We start from the raw sequence: 19,749 nt of genomic DNA on the forward strand, positions 1-19,749 counted from the left end.
TAAATACTAACCTCATTTTTGTACTCTTTTTCCTAAGAAAGAAATTGAAATCCTTCACCAGAATTTTACAACTTGAAATAGAATCAGCTTCTTTTAACCTCAGAATCCAAAAAAAAAAACCAACCAGCTAGGGTGGAGCAAGCAGCCTTGAACTCTGGAAGACAAGACCATCTAGCTCCATGTGAGGTTTAAAAGCTTCCCCATTTTTCAGGCATGGAGCCAAATCCAAACAGGTAGAACCCAGAACTTCTCATCTCCTGAAAATACTTACTGCCTTTGAGTATCCCCAGAAGATGGCATGAAAGCCCACCTCAAGCTCCTTTGGACCAAATTCAGTCAGGTGAGAACCAGTCAGCAGAAAAGCAGGCAGCTGGTTTTGTTTCAGAAGGTTGTTTTTGTTTGTCTATTTTAATTTACCTGTATTCTGGCAGAAACATTCCAGCAAATTCTAGTCTGCTGACCAAATGCTCATCAACTGGAAAATTTCCAAACACAGCAGCTGCATGGCATGCTCTCCTTCACAGCAATGAGGATGCAGCTTAAATGTGGAGTAGGAAAAGCATAAACAGTCCTCTTTAAACTAATAAACTAATTAAAAAATCCTGCTTAATTCTTCTACCTTTCAAAGGCAGAGTTGAGAGGGAGATGAGCTTCATGAGAATCCTGCTCCACTGCTGCCAAAGCTTTGTCTTAAAACACTCACCTCTGGTCTCAGAACAGCCTTCCTGCAAGCCTGGCACACAGGGCCGCTCCGGGAAAAACTCAGGGGAAGCCGACGGGTTCGATTCTGGCAAGTTGGCTCCTCACATATTAACCAACCCTGAAGAAAGGGAGGACATAGAAAAAAAACCACATTTTTACCATGAATTCAAGTTATAGCTTCTTTTTACGCCAGCTAAACAATGAATCATACTCAAGGGAGAAAAAAATCCCCAACTTCAACGTTCTCTGTGAAGCTACAATATGTACAGCTATATACTATAATATGTATTAAGAGGTGAAGGTCCTTTTTTAAGGACACAATCAATTGCAGGGAACAAAGCTGAAGTCTTCCTGCTTCAAAATCACACATTCTGCACACTGCAGTCATCCCTTCCTTGAAACACATACTGCAACCTCTGCTCTTCAGTTCAGACTATGTTAACATGTAACAGAAGTATTTCATACAACTCTGTAGACCAGACTGCAAGACACGGAGACCTGTAAAACTAAATTTGAAAGTGTCATTTCCTTGCTTGCACTTTAGAGGGGAAAAACAGTTTTAACTTTTAGGTTTTCTGGTGACAGCCAGAAGCTTTCAGTTGGGTTTTTTTTTTTTTCTTTTTTTTTTTTAATAGAAAGCTACTGAGATTTCAACATAAACTGACTCATTTAGGAAAAAAATAACAATTTGCTGAGTTAAAATGAAATAAAATCTGAGCCAGCTTGCCCGATGACAGCACAGGGAGACACACAGAAGGCTTCTCTTAAGAGTACAAAAGAAAGAACACTTCTGGGATTGGTAAGGATGTACCTTCTGTGCCAGGTCCAACCATAGGTTAAACCAATGCCACACCTCATCTCTAAAACCCACCAATAGCAGATATCTAAAGAACAGCGTAAGAGAAAGCACGCAGTAGAAATTTTCCAGAAGATTTTCCCAGCTTTTGGAAATGGCTCAAGGACCTCCTGAATCACTGTCTCTACATTCAGTGATGATGGATGCATTACTACCCCCATCCTAACGAATCTGAAGTGCTTTTTGAACCAATGTAAACTTCGAGCATCTACAACATCCTACAGAACTACTACACACTATATGAAGAAGTATCTTATTTTTCTTGAACACATAAAAAAAAATAATACAAAAAAGGAGATTTTCTTTTTTTAATGCTTTCTAGTTCTTGTATCAGGAGAGACTAGGAATAATCATTCTGCATTCACCTTTTCCATGCCACTCATGATTTTATAGACCTCCATCACATCATCTGCAATCAAACTCTTATCCAAACCACAGTCCTAATTTACTTAGTTGTTCCTTGCATCGAAACCACTCCACATCTTTGTTGCCCTTTTCTGAATCTCTTCCAGGTCCTTTCTGAAATGAGGGGGTGGGGGAAATGGGACAAATGCAGGGGGGGGAGATGAAGCCAGTATTGCACACTGTATTCAGCATGCCAGATGAACACGAATTTATACAGAAACAAGATAGTATTTACCATCCTGTCCTCCGCTCTTTTCTGTTCTCAAGTTCTGTTTGCCTAAAGCACTACTATTTGAGCACTGAGCAGTCATTTCTAGAAAGATATTCATTATTATCCAAGAATTATAAAATTATTCTTCACCAATAAGTAAATACACACATTGTATGCAAAATTAAGATTGGGTTTTTAGCATCTGCACCACTTCACATTACTTGGTGGAGGATTTAATCTTCCATTATTAACTGACAAGTCAACTTGGTATCACAAAGTCTTTCTGTAACTCTTCTCCAACAGTTCCTGCTTTTACCACCCCTGAGCAGTGACACTGTCAAATTCTGCATTTCAGACTATCAGCAGTTGTTTCTTTGTTGGGAATAGTGACTGTTTATTTCTGCCTGTTTCCAAAATTTGTTTCCGTTGCTCCTGCAAAGGAGTTTAATCTAACCATACCAGGATTCCTGGTACTTTGACAGAAATATTACAAATAGGACAACAACTCAAGAAGTTGCTTGCTTCCCTTCTCGCTGGCTTTTTAACAAGCAGTCCCAACATTAGGCTCTGGCAGTGACTTCTACATAATTTCCACAGTGGCAACTCAGGTTTCCAATTATTATCATATTTCCTATCCTTCCAGTTTCCACACCTCCAATCAGAGCAATGCTGTCACTATCACCATCTTGGTTACAAGTCAGTGACAAAAGCCTGCAACTATACACCTTTTCTGGCTTTCATTTTGTGGAGATTCTGGCTTGCTAACAAAGCAAATTTATTCATAGGACATGACACGCTTTTTTCCTCACTGGCGTGGCCAAAACTGAATCTATATTCTGTACCTTGGTAATGCAGCATCCTGATTCAATATGACTATGTCAGTAGCTTAAAGACAGATGTTTGAGTTTATTTTGAATGCTTTGGAATTTGTGTGGAGGAATACATAAATTTTAGTTTTCCATTTTCCAAAACCTTGTTAAAATGGGCTTTGACTATGTCTATTCTTGAAAGTTTTTGTTTTGTTTTATTGCAGTTGTTGGTTTTATTTGTTGTTGGTTTTTTCTATTCAATGTCTTTCCTACCATTTACTGGAGTATGCAGAGACTTTTTCGTTTGTTTTTGTAGTTTGTTCTGTGAACACTGTGTTCTTTCACGTTTGTCAGCTTTATCCCTTTCTTCAACTTGAAAATATATTCTTCTACAATGGAATACTTTCGAAAGTACTAGAAGTCTGATTCAGTCTTTGTTTAAGACGAATCCTCAAATCTTTTACAAAACTTTATTTATTCCAGAGACCTTTCTTCTTTCACCGTTTCTCTGGCCATGTCATAAGCTCAATATTATCCCACTTGGTGTCAAGCCCACCAAAACACTTCCTGGTGCTCTTGTAGAGAGGAGCCTTTATGCCCACGTGGGCAGACAGGAAAACTTTATGGGCAACTTCACGCCAACAGCAAGGTATATAGCACTACCTAACATGTATGCTTCGGTACGTAATGCAAAAATGGAAAGAGTCCACTAAAATAAGCAGCTAGGGTTCATTTCACCAACTATGGATATTTAAAAGCCTGATACCCAGACTAAAATAGTAACCCTATTTATCGTAAATGGAGGAAGAAAAAAGCATCTCCCAAAAGACCCTAACAGATTCTGGGACGAAACAAATCCTGCTCTAGACTCTTAACAAAATACAGGTACACCAAAATCAGAGCAAGCTTTTTAGAAAACAGTATCAGTGTATCTGATCACTACTGTTTTATTGTTATGTAGATTAACAATGTAAATCATTACATATTTAATACTGCATGGTGAGAAAATTCCAAGAATTCAGAAAGCTTCTGTGGATTTAATTTTGGTCACTTGCACAACTGTTGCTCTAGCAGTCATAGTACTACTTGCCATGTCACATACAAATTATTTATGACAAATATTTCGCAAGTGACATTAGAAAGATAGACGTCGCCCAACAAGACTAAGTTACTTCATCAGCAGACACTTCACCATGAAAATTTCTAATTTAGGACCTGACCTAACATAGACACCTGACCTGTATCTTCTGGAGTCAGCAGACACAAACGAGCCTCAAGGGAAAAAGCTAGTCCTTAGCTTGGGTTTTGCAAATGAACTTAAGATTTATTTCTAAAAGAGAAAGGTGTTAATCTGTTGCTGCACAGTTTTTAAATGACTCAATTTTAAAAGACATGGAATAACTTTCTACTGAAAAAAAGCTACTCAAGGATAGCATTGAGATCTTCAGGCACTCACTTAATGTGAGTTCTGAGAATATCATTAGAGCCACTGTGAGTGAAAACACAAAAACATTCCTGGAAAGGGTAATGAATTGTCACAGATCTTCCATCAAGTTAATTCTTAAAGACAAAATCTGTGCTCTGTGTGGAAAGCTGTTTATGCGATATTTGCTTATTATGTGGTACTTCTACCTTCCTATGAAACATCTGTTAGCAGCCTCACACAAACAGGGCCTTAAAATACACAGCCAGGCAGGAGGGGGAGGCGTGGAGGGAAAGCGTCCTCAGCCATTCCAAAACCCTCCGGTTAAAGAGTATAATTGTTTCAGCTGTAACTATGGAAAGATTCTGTGTGCACAAAGAGAACACTCATGACTCAAAACATATTAAATGATTACATTTGAACTTTGAAACAATTTAGTGTACTAGAAAAACAAAGTATGGAAACTGCCAGATAGTAAGGTACTTACTTAGGGAATGCAAGTACAACTGAAAAAACAAAGCCTGGAATGGGAGCAGCATCCCAACTTCAGCTGAGCAAAATACTCACAAATAGACAACCATGAAAATAATGCATGATAAAAGCAACTGTGTTTTCTGCCACCTATTGGCATTTTTGGCGAACAATTAAGAAACAAAGGAGTACTCCACTTGCAAGGTATTGCTCCTACTATCTTACAAGGCAATGCCTAGATGGTCCACCGAAACTACCACTGAATACATTTGAAGTTTCTTTATGCAGTTGTTTTGGTCTAATGCAGTCACTGTTGAAGACAGCACTGGAAACTTTGCCGGTCACAAAATACAGGTAAAAAAACCCTGAAAAACCCTCCTTAAACTAAAACCAATAGCTTAGGATAAAAATAAGCATTCAAATGTAACAGCTTACTATTATTACACTTGTTTTCAACTACTAAGAAATAATATGATCAAAACACACAACTTTCACTAAGAGTACATTTCTCAATAAATTGTATTTCAAATATGGAGATCTAAGTGTTGCCTAAATAAAAAAACCCTAACGTGTTGCATAGATACTAACTAAATATCCCTTCAATTCATATAGAAAACAGTTAATGTCATTTGTATAGACTTCCTACCAGTTATAATTAACATTAAAGAGGTCTTTTCTTCTTTGTCACCTCTCTATTCAGGCCTTATTTGCGTTTGTTTGTACTTACTATCTGTTAATCTCTCTTAAGAAATGACAACAATAACTGTTGCTATTATGCATGGAAATTAAACATGTAGATAATTGTGTGAAGGGAGCTATTTTTGAAAAAAGCAGTATCAGAAACATGTAGCTCTTTACGTCTCTTGTTTTGCTTTGATAATTAAGCCATAGCCTTGATTTGTTTTAAACAAAAAACTTTTCCACGGACATGCATGTTGCTATCAAACTCAATACATGCATTATGTTCCGATTCAATTTGTTCAAGTGCATTATTGTTAACCCTTATTTGATCCATGCCTGTTGTCTTCATTGACCAAACAAAACCAATCCTTCATTTCCCAGCAGCTATCACTGAGTCTGTAAATTAATTTGTAATAGATCAAACAAAATCATAATAGAAAATCTTCAGTTTTGTTCTACTTGGTATCTCCAACACTGTGGGAAATGAAATACAAGTTGATAGGGAAAAAAAAAAACCCTAGCATTTCCAAACATTCTGTCTGCAAATGCTTAGTTCATTCTAAAATATAAAAAAAAGTATACAAACCCCCCCCCCCAAGTAAATGCACAATATGAAAGAAAATCCCTGAAGTGTACTATGTCCACAAACTGTAGCTAATGGGGAGAAATTTGCAAGTCAAAAGTAATTTTCTTTCTTTGTAAGTCTGTTCTTGAGAATTAGCCTCTCGCATTGTAGTGATCAACAAGCATTATAAATATTACCCCAAAATACAGAGGCAAGTGATTTCGGAACAGCCTTTCAAACAGAACTTGCAAGAGTCAACAACACACATTTATGGAGCTTTATCTTAATAGTTTTTACAAATTACAGTTTGCAATGTTGCTTGGTTGCCTGCTGCAGTGGAGGACTGGATGTGCTTCTCTACACTTCAGTTCTGTACCTGGGTCCTGCCTTCACACAGTCTGGGTGTTGAGGGACCACAATGCTTTAAAAGTTCACACAGAATGAAAAAATTCAGTAGTAGAAAGAAAAAAAGCTGGAAGCACTGAAAATTATTCAGAGGTCACTATCAGACACTTAGGAGTTCTATTTAATATGTAATTAGTGCTTGCTTCTCTACAATTTTGCTCTCCATTGAAGACAATCTTAATGTGGATTTTTGAAAATGGGATCTTAGTGGGTGACGTCCAATGTCCAGATGGCTGGGATACCTAACATCAAAAGCACACTGGATCCAAAAATCCATAGCTTCCTCACTGCAGAGCTAAAATTCTCACCTTAAATCATCAAATCCTCCAGAAGCGAAGTGTAAGAAACAACCTGACATGCTTTCCTACTCAATCAGCAAAAGCTTGCTGTTCATGTCACTGATCAGCAAACCAGCTTCTGGAAGGCTGAATGAGACACAACACAATGAAATTTTTCTGCCATCATTGTGACTTACTAATCAAGCCACTCTAACTTTAAAATGATCTTTCCTTTCAGACTACTCTTACAAAAGCATATTATTTCCAATAATTCCAACACCAGAGGCTTCAAATCCCATTTTCCTGCCAATGTTCATTATCGTGGATAGCAGATAGCAGGGCAAATCTGATCAAACAGGCTTTAAATCCCGTCGAAGGATTCAGTAGTAGAATGAGGTTCCACCATCCCTGTATTACTGGGTAAACTATCAGATCTACTGATACTCCCCTTCAATGTTAAAAGATAGCAGATTTTATGAAATATTTTATATGAAGTTTCTCGTGGCAACAGCAGACATGACTTAAGAGACCTGCAAGTTATCAGTTCCATTTGCAATAACTTGTTCTGTATCACAGATCAGTACTCCCTCTTCCACCTATGTCTTCTGTAAATGTCTGAATGTTTGGGGGAGCAGATAGACAAATGTTCCTTAGTACTATACAACATCTCAGGAATTAGAACTTGACCCAAAACTTCTGTTTCATATTCTCTGGAAAGTGTCTGACTATTAGCAGTAACTCCATCTTTTGAGAATTACATCACCACTTTACACTTGGAACACCAAAGGTGGTGTCAATATCAACTTAAAGAGGAACTATTGCTGTGAAGACAAGAAAGTTTCTCTGCTGTGTACCTGAAACCCAATTACATTTAAGTAATTTCAACGGCTAATCTGCTTTTTTGCCTGTTCAGAGCGAAGAAATACTCTAGTAATAACAGTGACTTGATCCAATGCACTTGCCCCATCTTGCTGAGATCTCAGTAGCAATGGAAATCTGGATGACAGTGTGAGAACTAGTGTCATGCACTGGAATTTCAGTAGACAACACAGACTCGAGTGACACCTACCTGCCACTGCTACAATCCCAGGAAGAAAGCCCTCAGGTCAGGGATGCTATCTTAAATAGTGAAATAAGATTTCACACGGGAAACTTCACCCCTTACCAATGTGAAGTCCAGCTTAATTCAGGTTCTTCAGGCAAAATCCTAGTTTTTCATGGGGGAATGTACCTGGTAGAAACCTCAGAAAACCTCTCTTAAAAAGAAACCAATTCTACTGCTGCTAGACATAAGGCATAGATTCATTGTTTGAAAGTTTCTCAATAATAAAAAATATCTGTGAGACCATGAAAAGGATCTCATTATATCTTTGAGGGAAATCTAGGGGACCAGCAAAGCCTCTTCAGTAAGTAGGTTCAGACACTTTTAGATCTCAAAGTAGTATATGAATAGACATCGTTATTGATATACTAGTCATTCCAACCTTCTTTTCCACTTTGCAAAAGACTAACAAGAAATTATTGCAAAAGTTCTTTCCACTTCTTTAGTATGTTACTATAAAGAGATCAAATTGTACTAAGTCAGAAGCCCTAACGTTAGGTTCAAGAGATCACTCACTAGAGAAAAGATATGCCTGAATTTCATCCTAGAATTTCAGAATGTAAAATAATTTAACAATGAAGAGTGTGTGCGAGTTCTCTTGAACTGCCAGGCATAACTGAAACTTTTAAGTTAAAAAAAAATTAAAGTGAAGTTATCTATCATATTTGTACTCAAATCTGAGTTTATAAGCCAAAGATGATATTTGAGGATGTTTTGTTTTAAGGCTTTATACTCCTGTCCTAAGTGTAACATTTAATCACCTCCCAATAATAAGTTCCTTGATATTTTCACACTCTTCAAATAAATTGTTTTATAAAAGGAGCTGGGTCAAGAGTCTATTACTGATGCTGGCTGACTAGAGCTTTTGTCTTTTTATTTAAAGTGGGATAGGTACCATGGTAAACATGCTGCCAAGCTTCTTCTAGCTGAAAAGAATGATACTGCAGCATATGCTTAGAACTGTGAAGCACCTTAGATTCACATAAGTTCCTTTATAAATTTATCCTACAGCTCAAATCCCTTACCTAGGGAATGCTTATTCCATGTTGTCAGGTATTTTGTTAGGTGTTGTGTACATTTGGCTTTAAATTTCAAAAAGCAATGCAAATAGTTTCAGTAACTATTATAGTAACAACAACCGAAATGCGTTCCTAAAATTTATATATAAATCTAACTATAGTGCATTAAGAGACCTGATCATAGATGCAGTGTGGTATATGACTACTCAGATCACAAGGTAAAGAACTATTTTATCCACTCACTCTTGGCCATTATATTCAGATTCATTTTTCTTCTTCAATACTGTAGCTAGTTTCTCATCCAGAAAAAAAGAGGTTACATTTCCAGTATGAGTATTTTTAGAGTCTGATGCTACCTGGTCATCCAATTTAGGGAAAAAGTAAACAGGGACCACAGCATTTCACACTCCATTTCATGCTGCCTCACTTCAATGGAAGTTGAAGACGGGATTTCAACTTCTTCCCGAAGCACTTTCTCATTTTCAGAGCTTCTTGAGTTTTGGCCTATATATAAATGATCTGAATTCAGCTGTGGGATGGAATGGATAAAAAAAAGTCTTATAAAGAAAGGAAATTCCTTTCCTGGATGGTTCATTATGCTCCTCCTGAATTCAGCATGATCCAGGCTGATTAATGGATAGATGTGATCCTTCAGGAAAAATACAGAACCGTCTGTTACATGAAAGAATAGTAACAAGGAGATATGAATTGCTTTTGAAAGTGTACTACTTGAAAGCAGTACAGATCCTGGAGATGGCTGGTTACATATCCAATATTATCATCACAGGAACTACATTAATGGATGTTATCAAATTGAAGCGTCTTTGTGAACAACTTCCTAGTAGAAGGCAAATGACCACTTTACCACCCAAAGAGACAGTACTCCTGGTAAAAGAGAAGGATACTCTCTCCAAAACAATATCTACTGACACCTCCTGTTCCCAGAGACACTCATATCTGTTGTTTGAGTTCCCCACTGGAAAGCTGCCAGCCCAAACTGACTGAAAGGCAACTGGAGTCAATGAGACCTTCAAAGAACCAGACTGTGAAGGTCCAAAGCAACCAGACAAACTGTAATTGAGAGCAATGTAGCTACACTAGCTTGCTACCTTAAAGAAAGCGTGAGAGAGGAAATAAATTCCACCCGAGTTTCTCAGAAGAACACAAAGTGTCTATCTTGGAAAAGCCAATGATACTAGACTGATAAAAGCACTGAGCTGCGTTCCAGGTGGCCATTACAAAAAGTGAAGCTCACCTTTCGCACCCAGCTGCTCTGATGTAAAACACCCAAAGAAAAGACCCAAATCTAGTTTCCTTTGGATATTATGGAAAATTAACATAAACTTGAGAGGATTTAGCCTAAAACAAAATTCTGTCCCATAAGCATACGTTTTAGGAGTTCTTTCAGTACTCGTGTACCTCAAGGTCCTGATGTGAAGTCAGCCACAAAATATGCCTATTTCTAGACTACTGAAAATGAAAGTTTATAGATTTTCAAGAATAATATTTTGTGATTTGGATACTCCAAAATAATAGAACTTGAATTGCTTCTTAACCCAGAAGTGAAAAATAATTTGGAAGAAATCACCCAAGACTGAAAGAAAACTTCTGAGAGTAATATCTACTGGAGATTACTGGAGTATTTTTTTATCATATCAGTTTTACCATTAAAAGTCTCAGGGGTGGGGAGGAATCAAAGCAGGAGATCATGGGGAAAGCAAGACATGCAACCCTATTCCCGCCAAAAAGAACCCAAATGCTCAAGCTAACGTAAAAAATGCTTTAAACAAAAATTATCAAACAAGACAGAAGTGAAAAATATCTTGTAGGTCAATGTAAGAGTTTTACATATTATTAAAAATTGATTTTTTTTTTAAGACATCTTTAAATGTACAGTCACATGCCGTTCCATATGAGTTATTTGAAACTTATTGATCTCATTTGTGCAAAGACCAGGCTCTGTCATCAGCCTGCTGAAAGGATAATAGAGCACTCCAAATCCTTATGATAGGTTTGATGCAAACAGTGGCCCTCATTTAAACACATGTAATAGCACCACAAGTGAAAAAATTTCAACCTTAACAGTTGTAGATTATAAACTAAATTATCAAGTATGTTCTGCTTTACTTCACATCAAAGCCAATACCTTGGTCTTATCTTCAGTAAAATAAGGTTCTAGGCATCAAAAATATTGAAAGTAGAGCACAAGTGTTCACAGGCTAACACAGCACTCACAAAGAGAACCACCAATTACCAACAATTTTATTTTACTAAAGACAATCTGAAAACAGCTAAATGGGATTTCAAGCAAGCAAGTGGGAGAAGGAATACTTCAAATGACTACATGTGAAAAACTACACTGAGAAAAGGATCAGTGAAAGATGTCTTATGAATTTCTGTATGGAGAGTTCAAACCTCTAGAAGGATATTCAAGTCCATTCTGCAAAATATTCTCCCTATTCACACAACTCAAAGCAAACCACATTCTTAGGCTTAATAGGTCACCACTAAGTACAGTACCTTGCTTCAGAATAAATTTTGCTTTGTCTGTCAACTGCCAACAAAGCACAAAGAACTCATACAGCCCATCCATGTCTTGCTTGTTAAAGAATCTGGCAACATACAAACACTAAGAATCCAAGATTTCTTAAAATATGTGCCTCTACTTTGGCTGCAAAGCTAAAATCATACCCCTCCCCCCACAGCTTCTTCCACAATTCTGTCCTCTTCCCTCTCCGTACAAACATTTGTCCAGCCCTTGAATTTTTCCTTGGTCACAGACTTACCTTGCAGGAAGTTCAATATGACATTAGGTGTAATACAGAACATACAGAGATTTTACTCATGTATGCGGCAATAAGTTTTGTCAACTCAAGTATACATTTCAAGTTGGCAAAGAGACAAAAAGATTGCTTATGTGAAATGTTTATCTCTGCAATATGGTTATGAACATCTTTAAATACTGAAGGAGTTAATACAGTTCTCAAAACTTTACAAATTATAATGCTCATACATAGATATGCAAGTTTAGCGGAGCTCAAGGGAGTGCAAGGTAATGGCAGAGAAAGTGGTCTCGACGGTCTCGTCACCTTAAACTAGAAAAGTTTAAAGCATCGCTAAGCAGTGTTTGTTCATTTAAGTTTAATTATTTTCTCCTTGAGAATGGCACTAATGAAACTGAATATCTTTCATGGTTTCGAAGAGCAGTCTGAATGGTCTGTAAACAGGACTGGGGGCAGACAAGAGAACTGGCTGAGCCAGGGGGTTGCTAGGTGATGCAGAATGTAAACCCACAAACTTGTTCAGGTTTACTTTGCTTTCATGCTGCTCTCACACAGGCTCTCCAAACTTTTAAGAATTAATTTCCAGGTACCTCTTTAAAAACAAAAAGTAAAATAATTAAAAAAGAAAAACGCTTAATCCTCTTCACCTCTTACCTCACCCGCCCTCAGCAGGAAAAAGTAGGAAAAAGGAACGGAAATTCACAGCATTGAAGCACAGGAAATCCATCACAGTGTTTTGAATACAACCATGGAAGAGGACATTCCCTCTATATATTTGTAAGCAGTTGTTTAGGACTGGTGATTATGAAGAACTTTTAATCTCTTCAGATTGATTTTTACTTGTGCAAATGTAAACAAAAAATATTTTTGGAGCCTTTAAAGTACTTAAACTAAAACCACAGTCATATTTACCGATGTTTCCACTGCAGATTACAAAAGCAAACTTTTCAGTACAGCCATGTGTTTCTAGCCCCATCCTTTTCAGAGCTGTGGTTATGTGGTTTTTATTTTTTTTCTACAGTTTCTGATCAGAGATTGTCCGGTAAGAGCACTTTATTAGATCATCAGTCAGAGGGTTTTACAAGCACCAAGAGCTATGGGCTCAAATGCAGCACATCAGTTTTAATAGCTGAAGGTCTAATAGTAAACTGCAGATACTGCTGAGAACTTTCCATGCACTGAACTCTTGAAAAAGCACCATCTCTCAAGCTTAAATGCAGCTGCCTCTTTCAATGCCGCAAATGGGTAAATTTGACAAAAAAGCCACCATTAAGACTACATGAAAGGCTCAAGACAACATCCTTTCAATGCTTTGTACTTCAGTAATCAGATGTACTTACTCACCCCCTCCCCCAAACCCGATCAAGAACTATTTCTGAATGGTAGGAAATAATTCCACTTTGTACATCTTTTAGTTAATCAAGACTTTCTATTCAGCAATTTGACCTTTTGTTCAAAACAGGATTATCAGTTTTTTCGCCAGTTACCAAGGGCGACTCGCATGGTGAACATAATTGCAATAATTTGCAAAACACCATGGCAACCCACATTACAACTAGGTAAATACTGGTCTTTTGTGCTACATTGTTATTTTCAGAGATGCTGAAGTCAAAGAACGAATGACAAATGAACACAAAATTTATATTTGCTTTGTCTCAAAAGAGAAGAAAATTGATAACAAGAATTGGGGGGAAACCGACTACAGCTGTAATTTCTAACTTGATTAATTAGGATGGTAACAGTCCTTAACAGTATATTCAACAAACAGCCCTGACTTAGTCTCTCCACCCACCTCTCCCTCTTTCTACACTACTACCACTAACCCCCACCCCAGACAAATTTTTTCAGCTAGGAGAACAAACAACTCCATTTGCTCTTTTCTTCAACTTAATGGAATCCTTAATTACAGAATATTGTTCTCCTGCTCTTCATTACACTGAAAACTGAAAGTGAGAGAGAGGGGAGGAGGAAGACATTGCCAAGCAGACAGGGTAGCTACAGTCATCTTACCCTGCCTGTGCTTTTTTTTGTCTATAGCAGACCTAAAGATGAGATGGCATTTTTGTTCGGTGTTTTGTTGTTTTGGTTTTGGTTTTTTTTTTTTTTTTTTTTTTGGTTTGTTTTTTTTTTTTTAATATTAGCAGCTTCTGTATAGCAGGTAATTAAGTAAATTATTTAGTGCTCAAGTTCTCTCAGTGCCAGCAGTAGTAAGACATGAAAGCTCAAGTCACAATTAAAATCCAAAATCGCAGAGGAAGCAACTGCTTCTTAAAAAGGAAAAAAATTACCTTAAAATTTTCAGATCGGTGGTTTGCAACAGAATATCTACTGTATCAAAACATTTGCCTAATAATAGTATTATATACTTAATAAACTAATAATTTTAACTTATTTTCTTTATAATTGTAAGGAACTTATTGTTACAGCATAGGCTTCTATTAAGACTTCAAGGAACCACATTAAAACCAATTATTTCAGGAATATGTTACAAATATAGAGAAATAATTTTGCTTAAGAAAAAAATCTGCTAAAACCAGTCTAATACATGTTACTAATTGACTTCACAATAAAATTGCTATATATTACTGGAGCATGACTTCTCTGCTGAAATATTTATTATGCCACAGTGAACTGACTGAACGGCTGAGAGCCTAATTTTCATGATACCATTAACAAAAACAAGTTATAGCTCTATACTGGCCAAATTCTGTCATCAGATATATGCATATGGGTCCTACAAAACACAATGGCACCCTTTAGCAATGGATGTTCACATACAGAGTATATGAAAAATACATAAAGCTGCAAGAAGCATGCACTCAGAAGTCGATGTAATCCTCATTTCAGTTCCCTGTACACACAAATCATGTATGCCAATTTACAGTTAAAGGACTACATCTGTATTTTAATTCTCATTAAATTATTGGACTGCCATTAGGATAAAGCAGGTTTGCAAAGTAAACAAGACTACTGCTGCATCCCTATGCACTGTGAACACTGAAGAGTATGTAGTAACATCAAAGATATGAAAATAAAGTAGTAAAGGCAACTGGATCTGGCCCCAGGAGCTGAAACACACTACTGCCTCTGCTCACAGATCCTCCACGCTGCTGGACAAGTCGCTTCCAGTTCATTGAAAGGACTCACAACAGAACCACAACAGTAACTCACCTCAGGAATCTGTTTTCAGTGAAATTTGAAGGTCTACACTGCTGAAGTTTGAGCAGACCCGACTGTAATCTGAAAGCTGTACTTTGGACAGTTACACAATACCACACACTCTGAAAAATCAGGTTCTTCCTTCACAAATTTGGCACTCAAACTTATGAATACACTTATGAACACATTCAATGTTCATTCCTTTATACCTCATTTCTCTGAGAAATAAGAATAATAGTTTGTCCCCTTGCTTTACACAGCTCTTGTAATGATGTTCTTTGAGAGCCACTTGATCCTACAGTGAAGTGTGCCACAGAAAAATCCATGAGAAAAATAAATAATTCTAGGCAAAGTTTCAGAGTGCACTTGGTAAAGGGCATCCACTAAGCAACGGAGAAGAAACAAATAAAGACTACCTGCTCATCTAATGAGTGCTGTCCAACCTACAGGCTGCAATGTACTGAAAAAAGACAGAATGGGATAACACCATACACAAATGACCTGGATTAAACTTACGTGAGCAGTATTCATTCTACAATTATGCAACTTTCCAATGTCCAACTCTGCAGTATCAGGATGCCTCTTCTATTTTTAAATTAAAAAAATAAAAGAAATTAAAAAAATTCCATATTTCTGCCCATTCTTCCTCAAAATAGGGTTTAAAGGAATACACAGATTTTGCTGCGTGAAATAAACAGAGTAACCCATAAGAACAGTGAATTTCTACCTGCTCTGCAAGCCACACATTTTGCCCGGTATCTGTCTATAGCAGAGGTAGGTAAAGACTTAGGAATTTTCTTATACTTTTTTTTTTTTTTTTAATTAAAACAATCACACTCAAATATAATTTCTTGCTTTTCTCATCCAAATTTTCACAGTCGATCTTCATCCATGCCTGCCTCCTCACACTATTTCAAGCCTACCTGCCTATCCAGGTGTTTATCCAGCAGATACCCCATTTGAATATTCTAATTCAGCCAATTCCACTCAATACAGCTTCTTTGCTTTTACTTTCCTCTACATCTACCCACATGCGGCTCCAGTCTCATATGCCAGGTCTAGTCTCTTTACTCATCTAATCTCAATTCTTGCAATCATACTTGGTGGGGTTTTTTGTGTTTCCGTGCGATTTTTTTCCTTTTCTTTTTTAAATCTGTACCATACTTTATTATGAGACAATAAACATACAGTACCCTACTTAACTCCACCTTAAATAACTCCATTACTTCCTTCTTGCTGAACATCAAGCAAGACACTCAGAAGCCTCAAAAAACCTTTTGGTAATTGTTCCGAGATAGTCAGGCTTCCTCCTCAGCCTCCCCTCATCTACCCGTACACTCCTGTAACTACTTTCAACACCTGCCCAAAACTCTTTCCTGCATTCCTCTTAGGTTTCTCTCAAATTTCCCCTTAGATCTGCGTATTCTTTTAGAAAAGAGAGCTCTTGTCCTGCCTCCCCCTGGCCTTAATTTTCCTTTCCCATTTCAGTTTTCAGAAAGGCACAGTTCTTGACTTCAGCAACATGCGGTACTCAATGCCATATCAATATCCATGTTACAAACATGTTTTGAGGGAAAATCTCCATACATGGCACACTGTTGAGATGCAGGCTAGATACTGTGACAAGAGAGGTCAGAGGGAGGTGCAATTCTGAGAGTTTATAGCCTTTTCTATTAATTATTTTTTCAAGGGCTTAAAAATTGAGCATATCTGTTACTTACCATGAAGAACAGAAAGCACTGAAAAACCCAGGCTGATCTGTTAGATCTCAAGCACCCAAGTGAAGCCAGAAAGGAAAAACAGCATCTCAGAAGAGTTGTTGTGGATTAGTTTAAGGTAGAAACAACATGTTTTCTTTAATCTTGAAAAAGTGCTAATCCATGTTAGGTTAAAATTTCAGCTAGAACTAAGGTTTAGACAGATTTGGCATACAAAATGGAGAGCTACACATCTAAAATGTGGTAATGTTTTAAAACTTTACATCTTAAGTTTTCCAAACTGTAGTCCATGATAAAATTTTTTTCTTACTAGCCTCAAAGCAGTATTTAATAGATTAGGACAAGTGTTCAGAGAAAACAACAACATAAAAGGTTTTGTTTTAAGAAGTCATAGCAGCCATGGTAGTAGCAGCAAAGAAAATACTAAGGACCAAATAAGTGCAATCCTTTGGCTGCTGTTCTTGACAAGCCTCAAACTGAAAGGTCTCTGATACACAGCCACTCCCCTCTCCTCTCCTCCCTCCCTCTCCTCCCCCTGCACCAGTCTATAAATGTAATAACTTATATAAACTCATATAGATACAGATATATCTAGATCTAGATATTACTGTCTATGCAAACCATAGATTATTAAAAATATTTCAAGTGGACTTAGGTGAAGCCAGTCGGTACTCCTTTATCACAGAAGTGGACTACTTGGCATGAATAGGGCTACATTAAGAGTAGTAAAAAGGGCTGCATAAAACTGATCTGCCTGCATCCACAATGGTCTTCCTTAGATTGGAGAACCTCCCTGAACAACGTGACCTAACATCAAGGTTGGACCTGTTTTGAGTGGAATGGTTGGGTCAGAAGACATCCAGGAGTTTCTTTAATCTAAACTATTCTAGATACCAACTACAGTAACCAGATGGACATTAAGCAATTGATGCTCCTGTGTAAGCATTAACAAAAACCAAAACAAAACAAGTTAACTCAACAGAAATACAGGCCTGTCACAAACTCATTGAACTAAAAAATCTAAGAATGGGGAAGTCTGGTTTGTCTTGCTTATACTCTGGTGACAGACACAGCAAATGAAATAAAGAGGACATTTCTATCGCAGAGAATGTTTGGGGTTGTTTGTTTGTTTTTAACATAATACTAAAAGTTATTTAGCAAATCGCATTCAGGAAGAACAAACTGCATACAAACAGCAGGTAAAGTATGATCCTTCAAATACACTATCCTTCCTTTTTTAAAAGGTTACCTGATGCTGAGACCTGCAAGACCTTTACAGTCAACAGCTTAATACTGTAATTGGTCTGGCCCAAGAGACCATCCTTTCAAGAGCAGAACATGTTACCTGTTACTTGCTGTCTGTTAAGTGTCGCTGCTTTGAGTTTGTGGTAGGCATACCTGTTGCCCCAAGTCTCTAGAACTAGTATTTTCTAACATCTAGAGAGAATACTTACCAAAAAAAAATGATACATCTGAAACAAATTCTGAATTTCGTTACATCAGGTAAAGAAAAATTAAATTACTGGAGTACAACACTGCGACTACTTAACAACCAGTATTATAACCTGATTATATTTCATAGGGGTAAAAGAACAGTTTCAATCAACTTGAAAGTCCTTTTTCTTAAGGTAAAGAAAATTACAATCAAATTTTAACTTGGTAGAATATATAAACCACATGTATAAGTAACAGAGACTGAAAGTAGGATGCTGCTGACATAAATCAAAAGTTTTCTGAAGTAAAACACTAATAAGAAGAATTAAGACAGCTATTAACTAAGAATATAGAACTGAGTCTATAATGTGACAAAAACAACAAAATTGTTGACAGCACAAAAAACCCCAGTAAGCGCAGTAACAGTCTAGCAGCAAAATAAAGATGCAGAACTGTCTTTTGGTTTATTAGCAATAAAATATTTAATAGTCCTTCAAAATTCAGCATATTCATATAATAAATGCTTGAACTTTGTAGTCTTATTAGAGCTAAGAAGATCCATTACTTGCTGGAATTCCCAATGCTTGAAGCTACCTCAGGAGGCTGAGACTCATGTATCTACCAAAATGCTGATTTCCCTTGAAATAGTTGTGCAAGTACACTAGAACGATCCATATAACTATTAGTATGCATCAATCTAACACTAACCTGAGGAAAAAAAAAAAAAAACCACAACAGAAATACTGATAGGGACTTTAAATTATTAAGAATTTAAGAACAGACATGTAATTAACATCAGCCAATATGCTTTTCTACAGAAGAGCCTCAACCAAACATGACAGTTCATTATTTCATAAGATTACAAGTTTAGCTGAGAAAGGCAGATGTACTATAATTAATCTCTTGAACAGTATTTGATTTACTTCCAAAGGATACTGCAATAGTATTAGCACTACACAGTGTTAATAAAATACATGTGGAATGGATTAAGAGGTGCAAAGCTGAAACATCTCAAAAAAATCAATTATCCATGAATCACAAAGTGATGACAGTCAAGTAAGCATTTGTCAATATGGGATAGAGAGGGATTCTGATGATGTATCACAAAGGAAAGGTTACACTCACACTCTTCAACATTTACATCAGTGATTAGTAGAGGAGAGAAATCAATTCAGTTAAAATTTACAAATGACAAAAGCAGAACAGTGAATAATGATAAGGATGAGGAAACTGGTTTGGTAAACTGTGCTTATTCAAAACAAAATACATGTACAGCAAAACAAAACTAACGCACCGGGAACAAAGACTACAGTTCACACCTACAGAATGGGTAGAATGACTGTAGGAGTCATGGTAGGCAAGTTATTCAACATAAGGTTTAAAGGTGGACATAGCAAGATATGGAGATTCAATACTGAGAAACTGTGTATGAGTATTGAGGCGAATTTCTTCAAAAGTATTGGTGAGAATGATACTGGAACATACACAAGAATTGGAAAAAAAAAAAAGAAACGAAAAATGACTGATATGCTGAAGAGCCATAAACAACATTTCAAGGCCTTGAAAAAACATGTAACAGCAACAGAACTTGAAGAGCAGTCTCTTACCAACAAAAAAGAAGACCAAGAGATGACTTGCTCAGAATGTGTAAATATATTCATGGGACAAAAGCATAGCTAGCACAGGGTATTAAATCTAGAGAAGAAAGGAGTAATACAAGCCAATGGC

The 19,749-nt window shown here is 36.9% G+C and overlaps 1 protein-coding gene across 2 annotated transcripts in view; it reads right to left on the reverse strand.

Moving 5' to 3' along the window:
- The window catches only part of POLA1 (DNA polymerase alpha 1, catalytic subunit), a 193,338-nt gene that overhangs the window by 62,523 nt on the left and 111,066 nt on the right, over positions 1-19,749 (reverse strand). For both annotated transcript variants that reach the window (XM_030476397.1, XM_030476396.1), the window contains exon 35: positions 704-820. In XM_030476397.1, coding sequence (XP_030332257.1) covers positions 704-820 — 117 coding nt within the window. The remainder of the gene's footprint in view (positions 1-703; positions 821-19,749) is intronic.

Source organism: Strigops habroptila, chromosome 2, assembly GCF_004027225.2.
Source record: "Strigops habroptila isolate Jane chromosome 2, bStrHab1.2.pri, whole genome shotgun sequence".
Lineage (NCBI taxonomy): Eukaryota > Metazoa > Chordata > Aves > Psittaciformes > Psittacidae > Strigops > Strigops habroptila.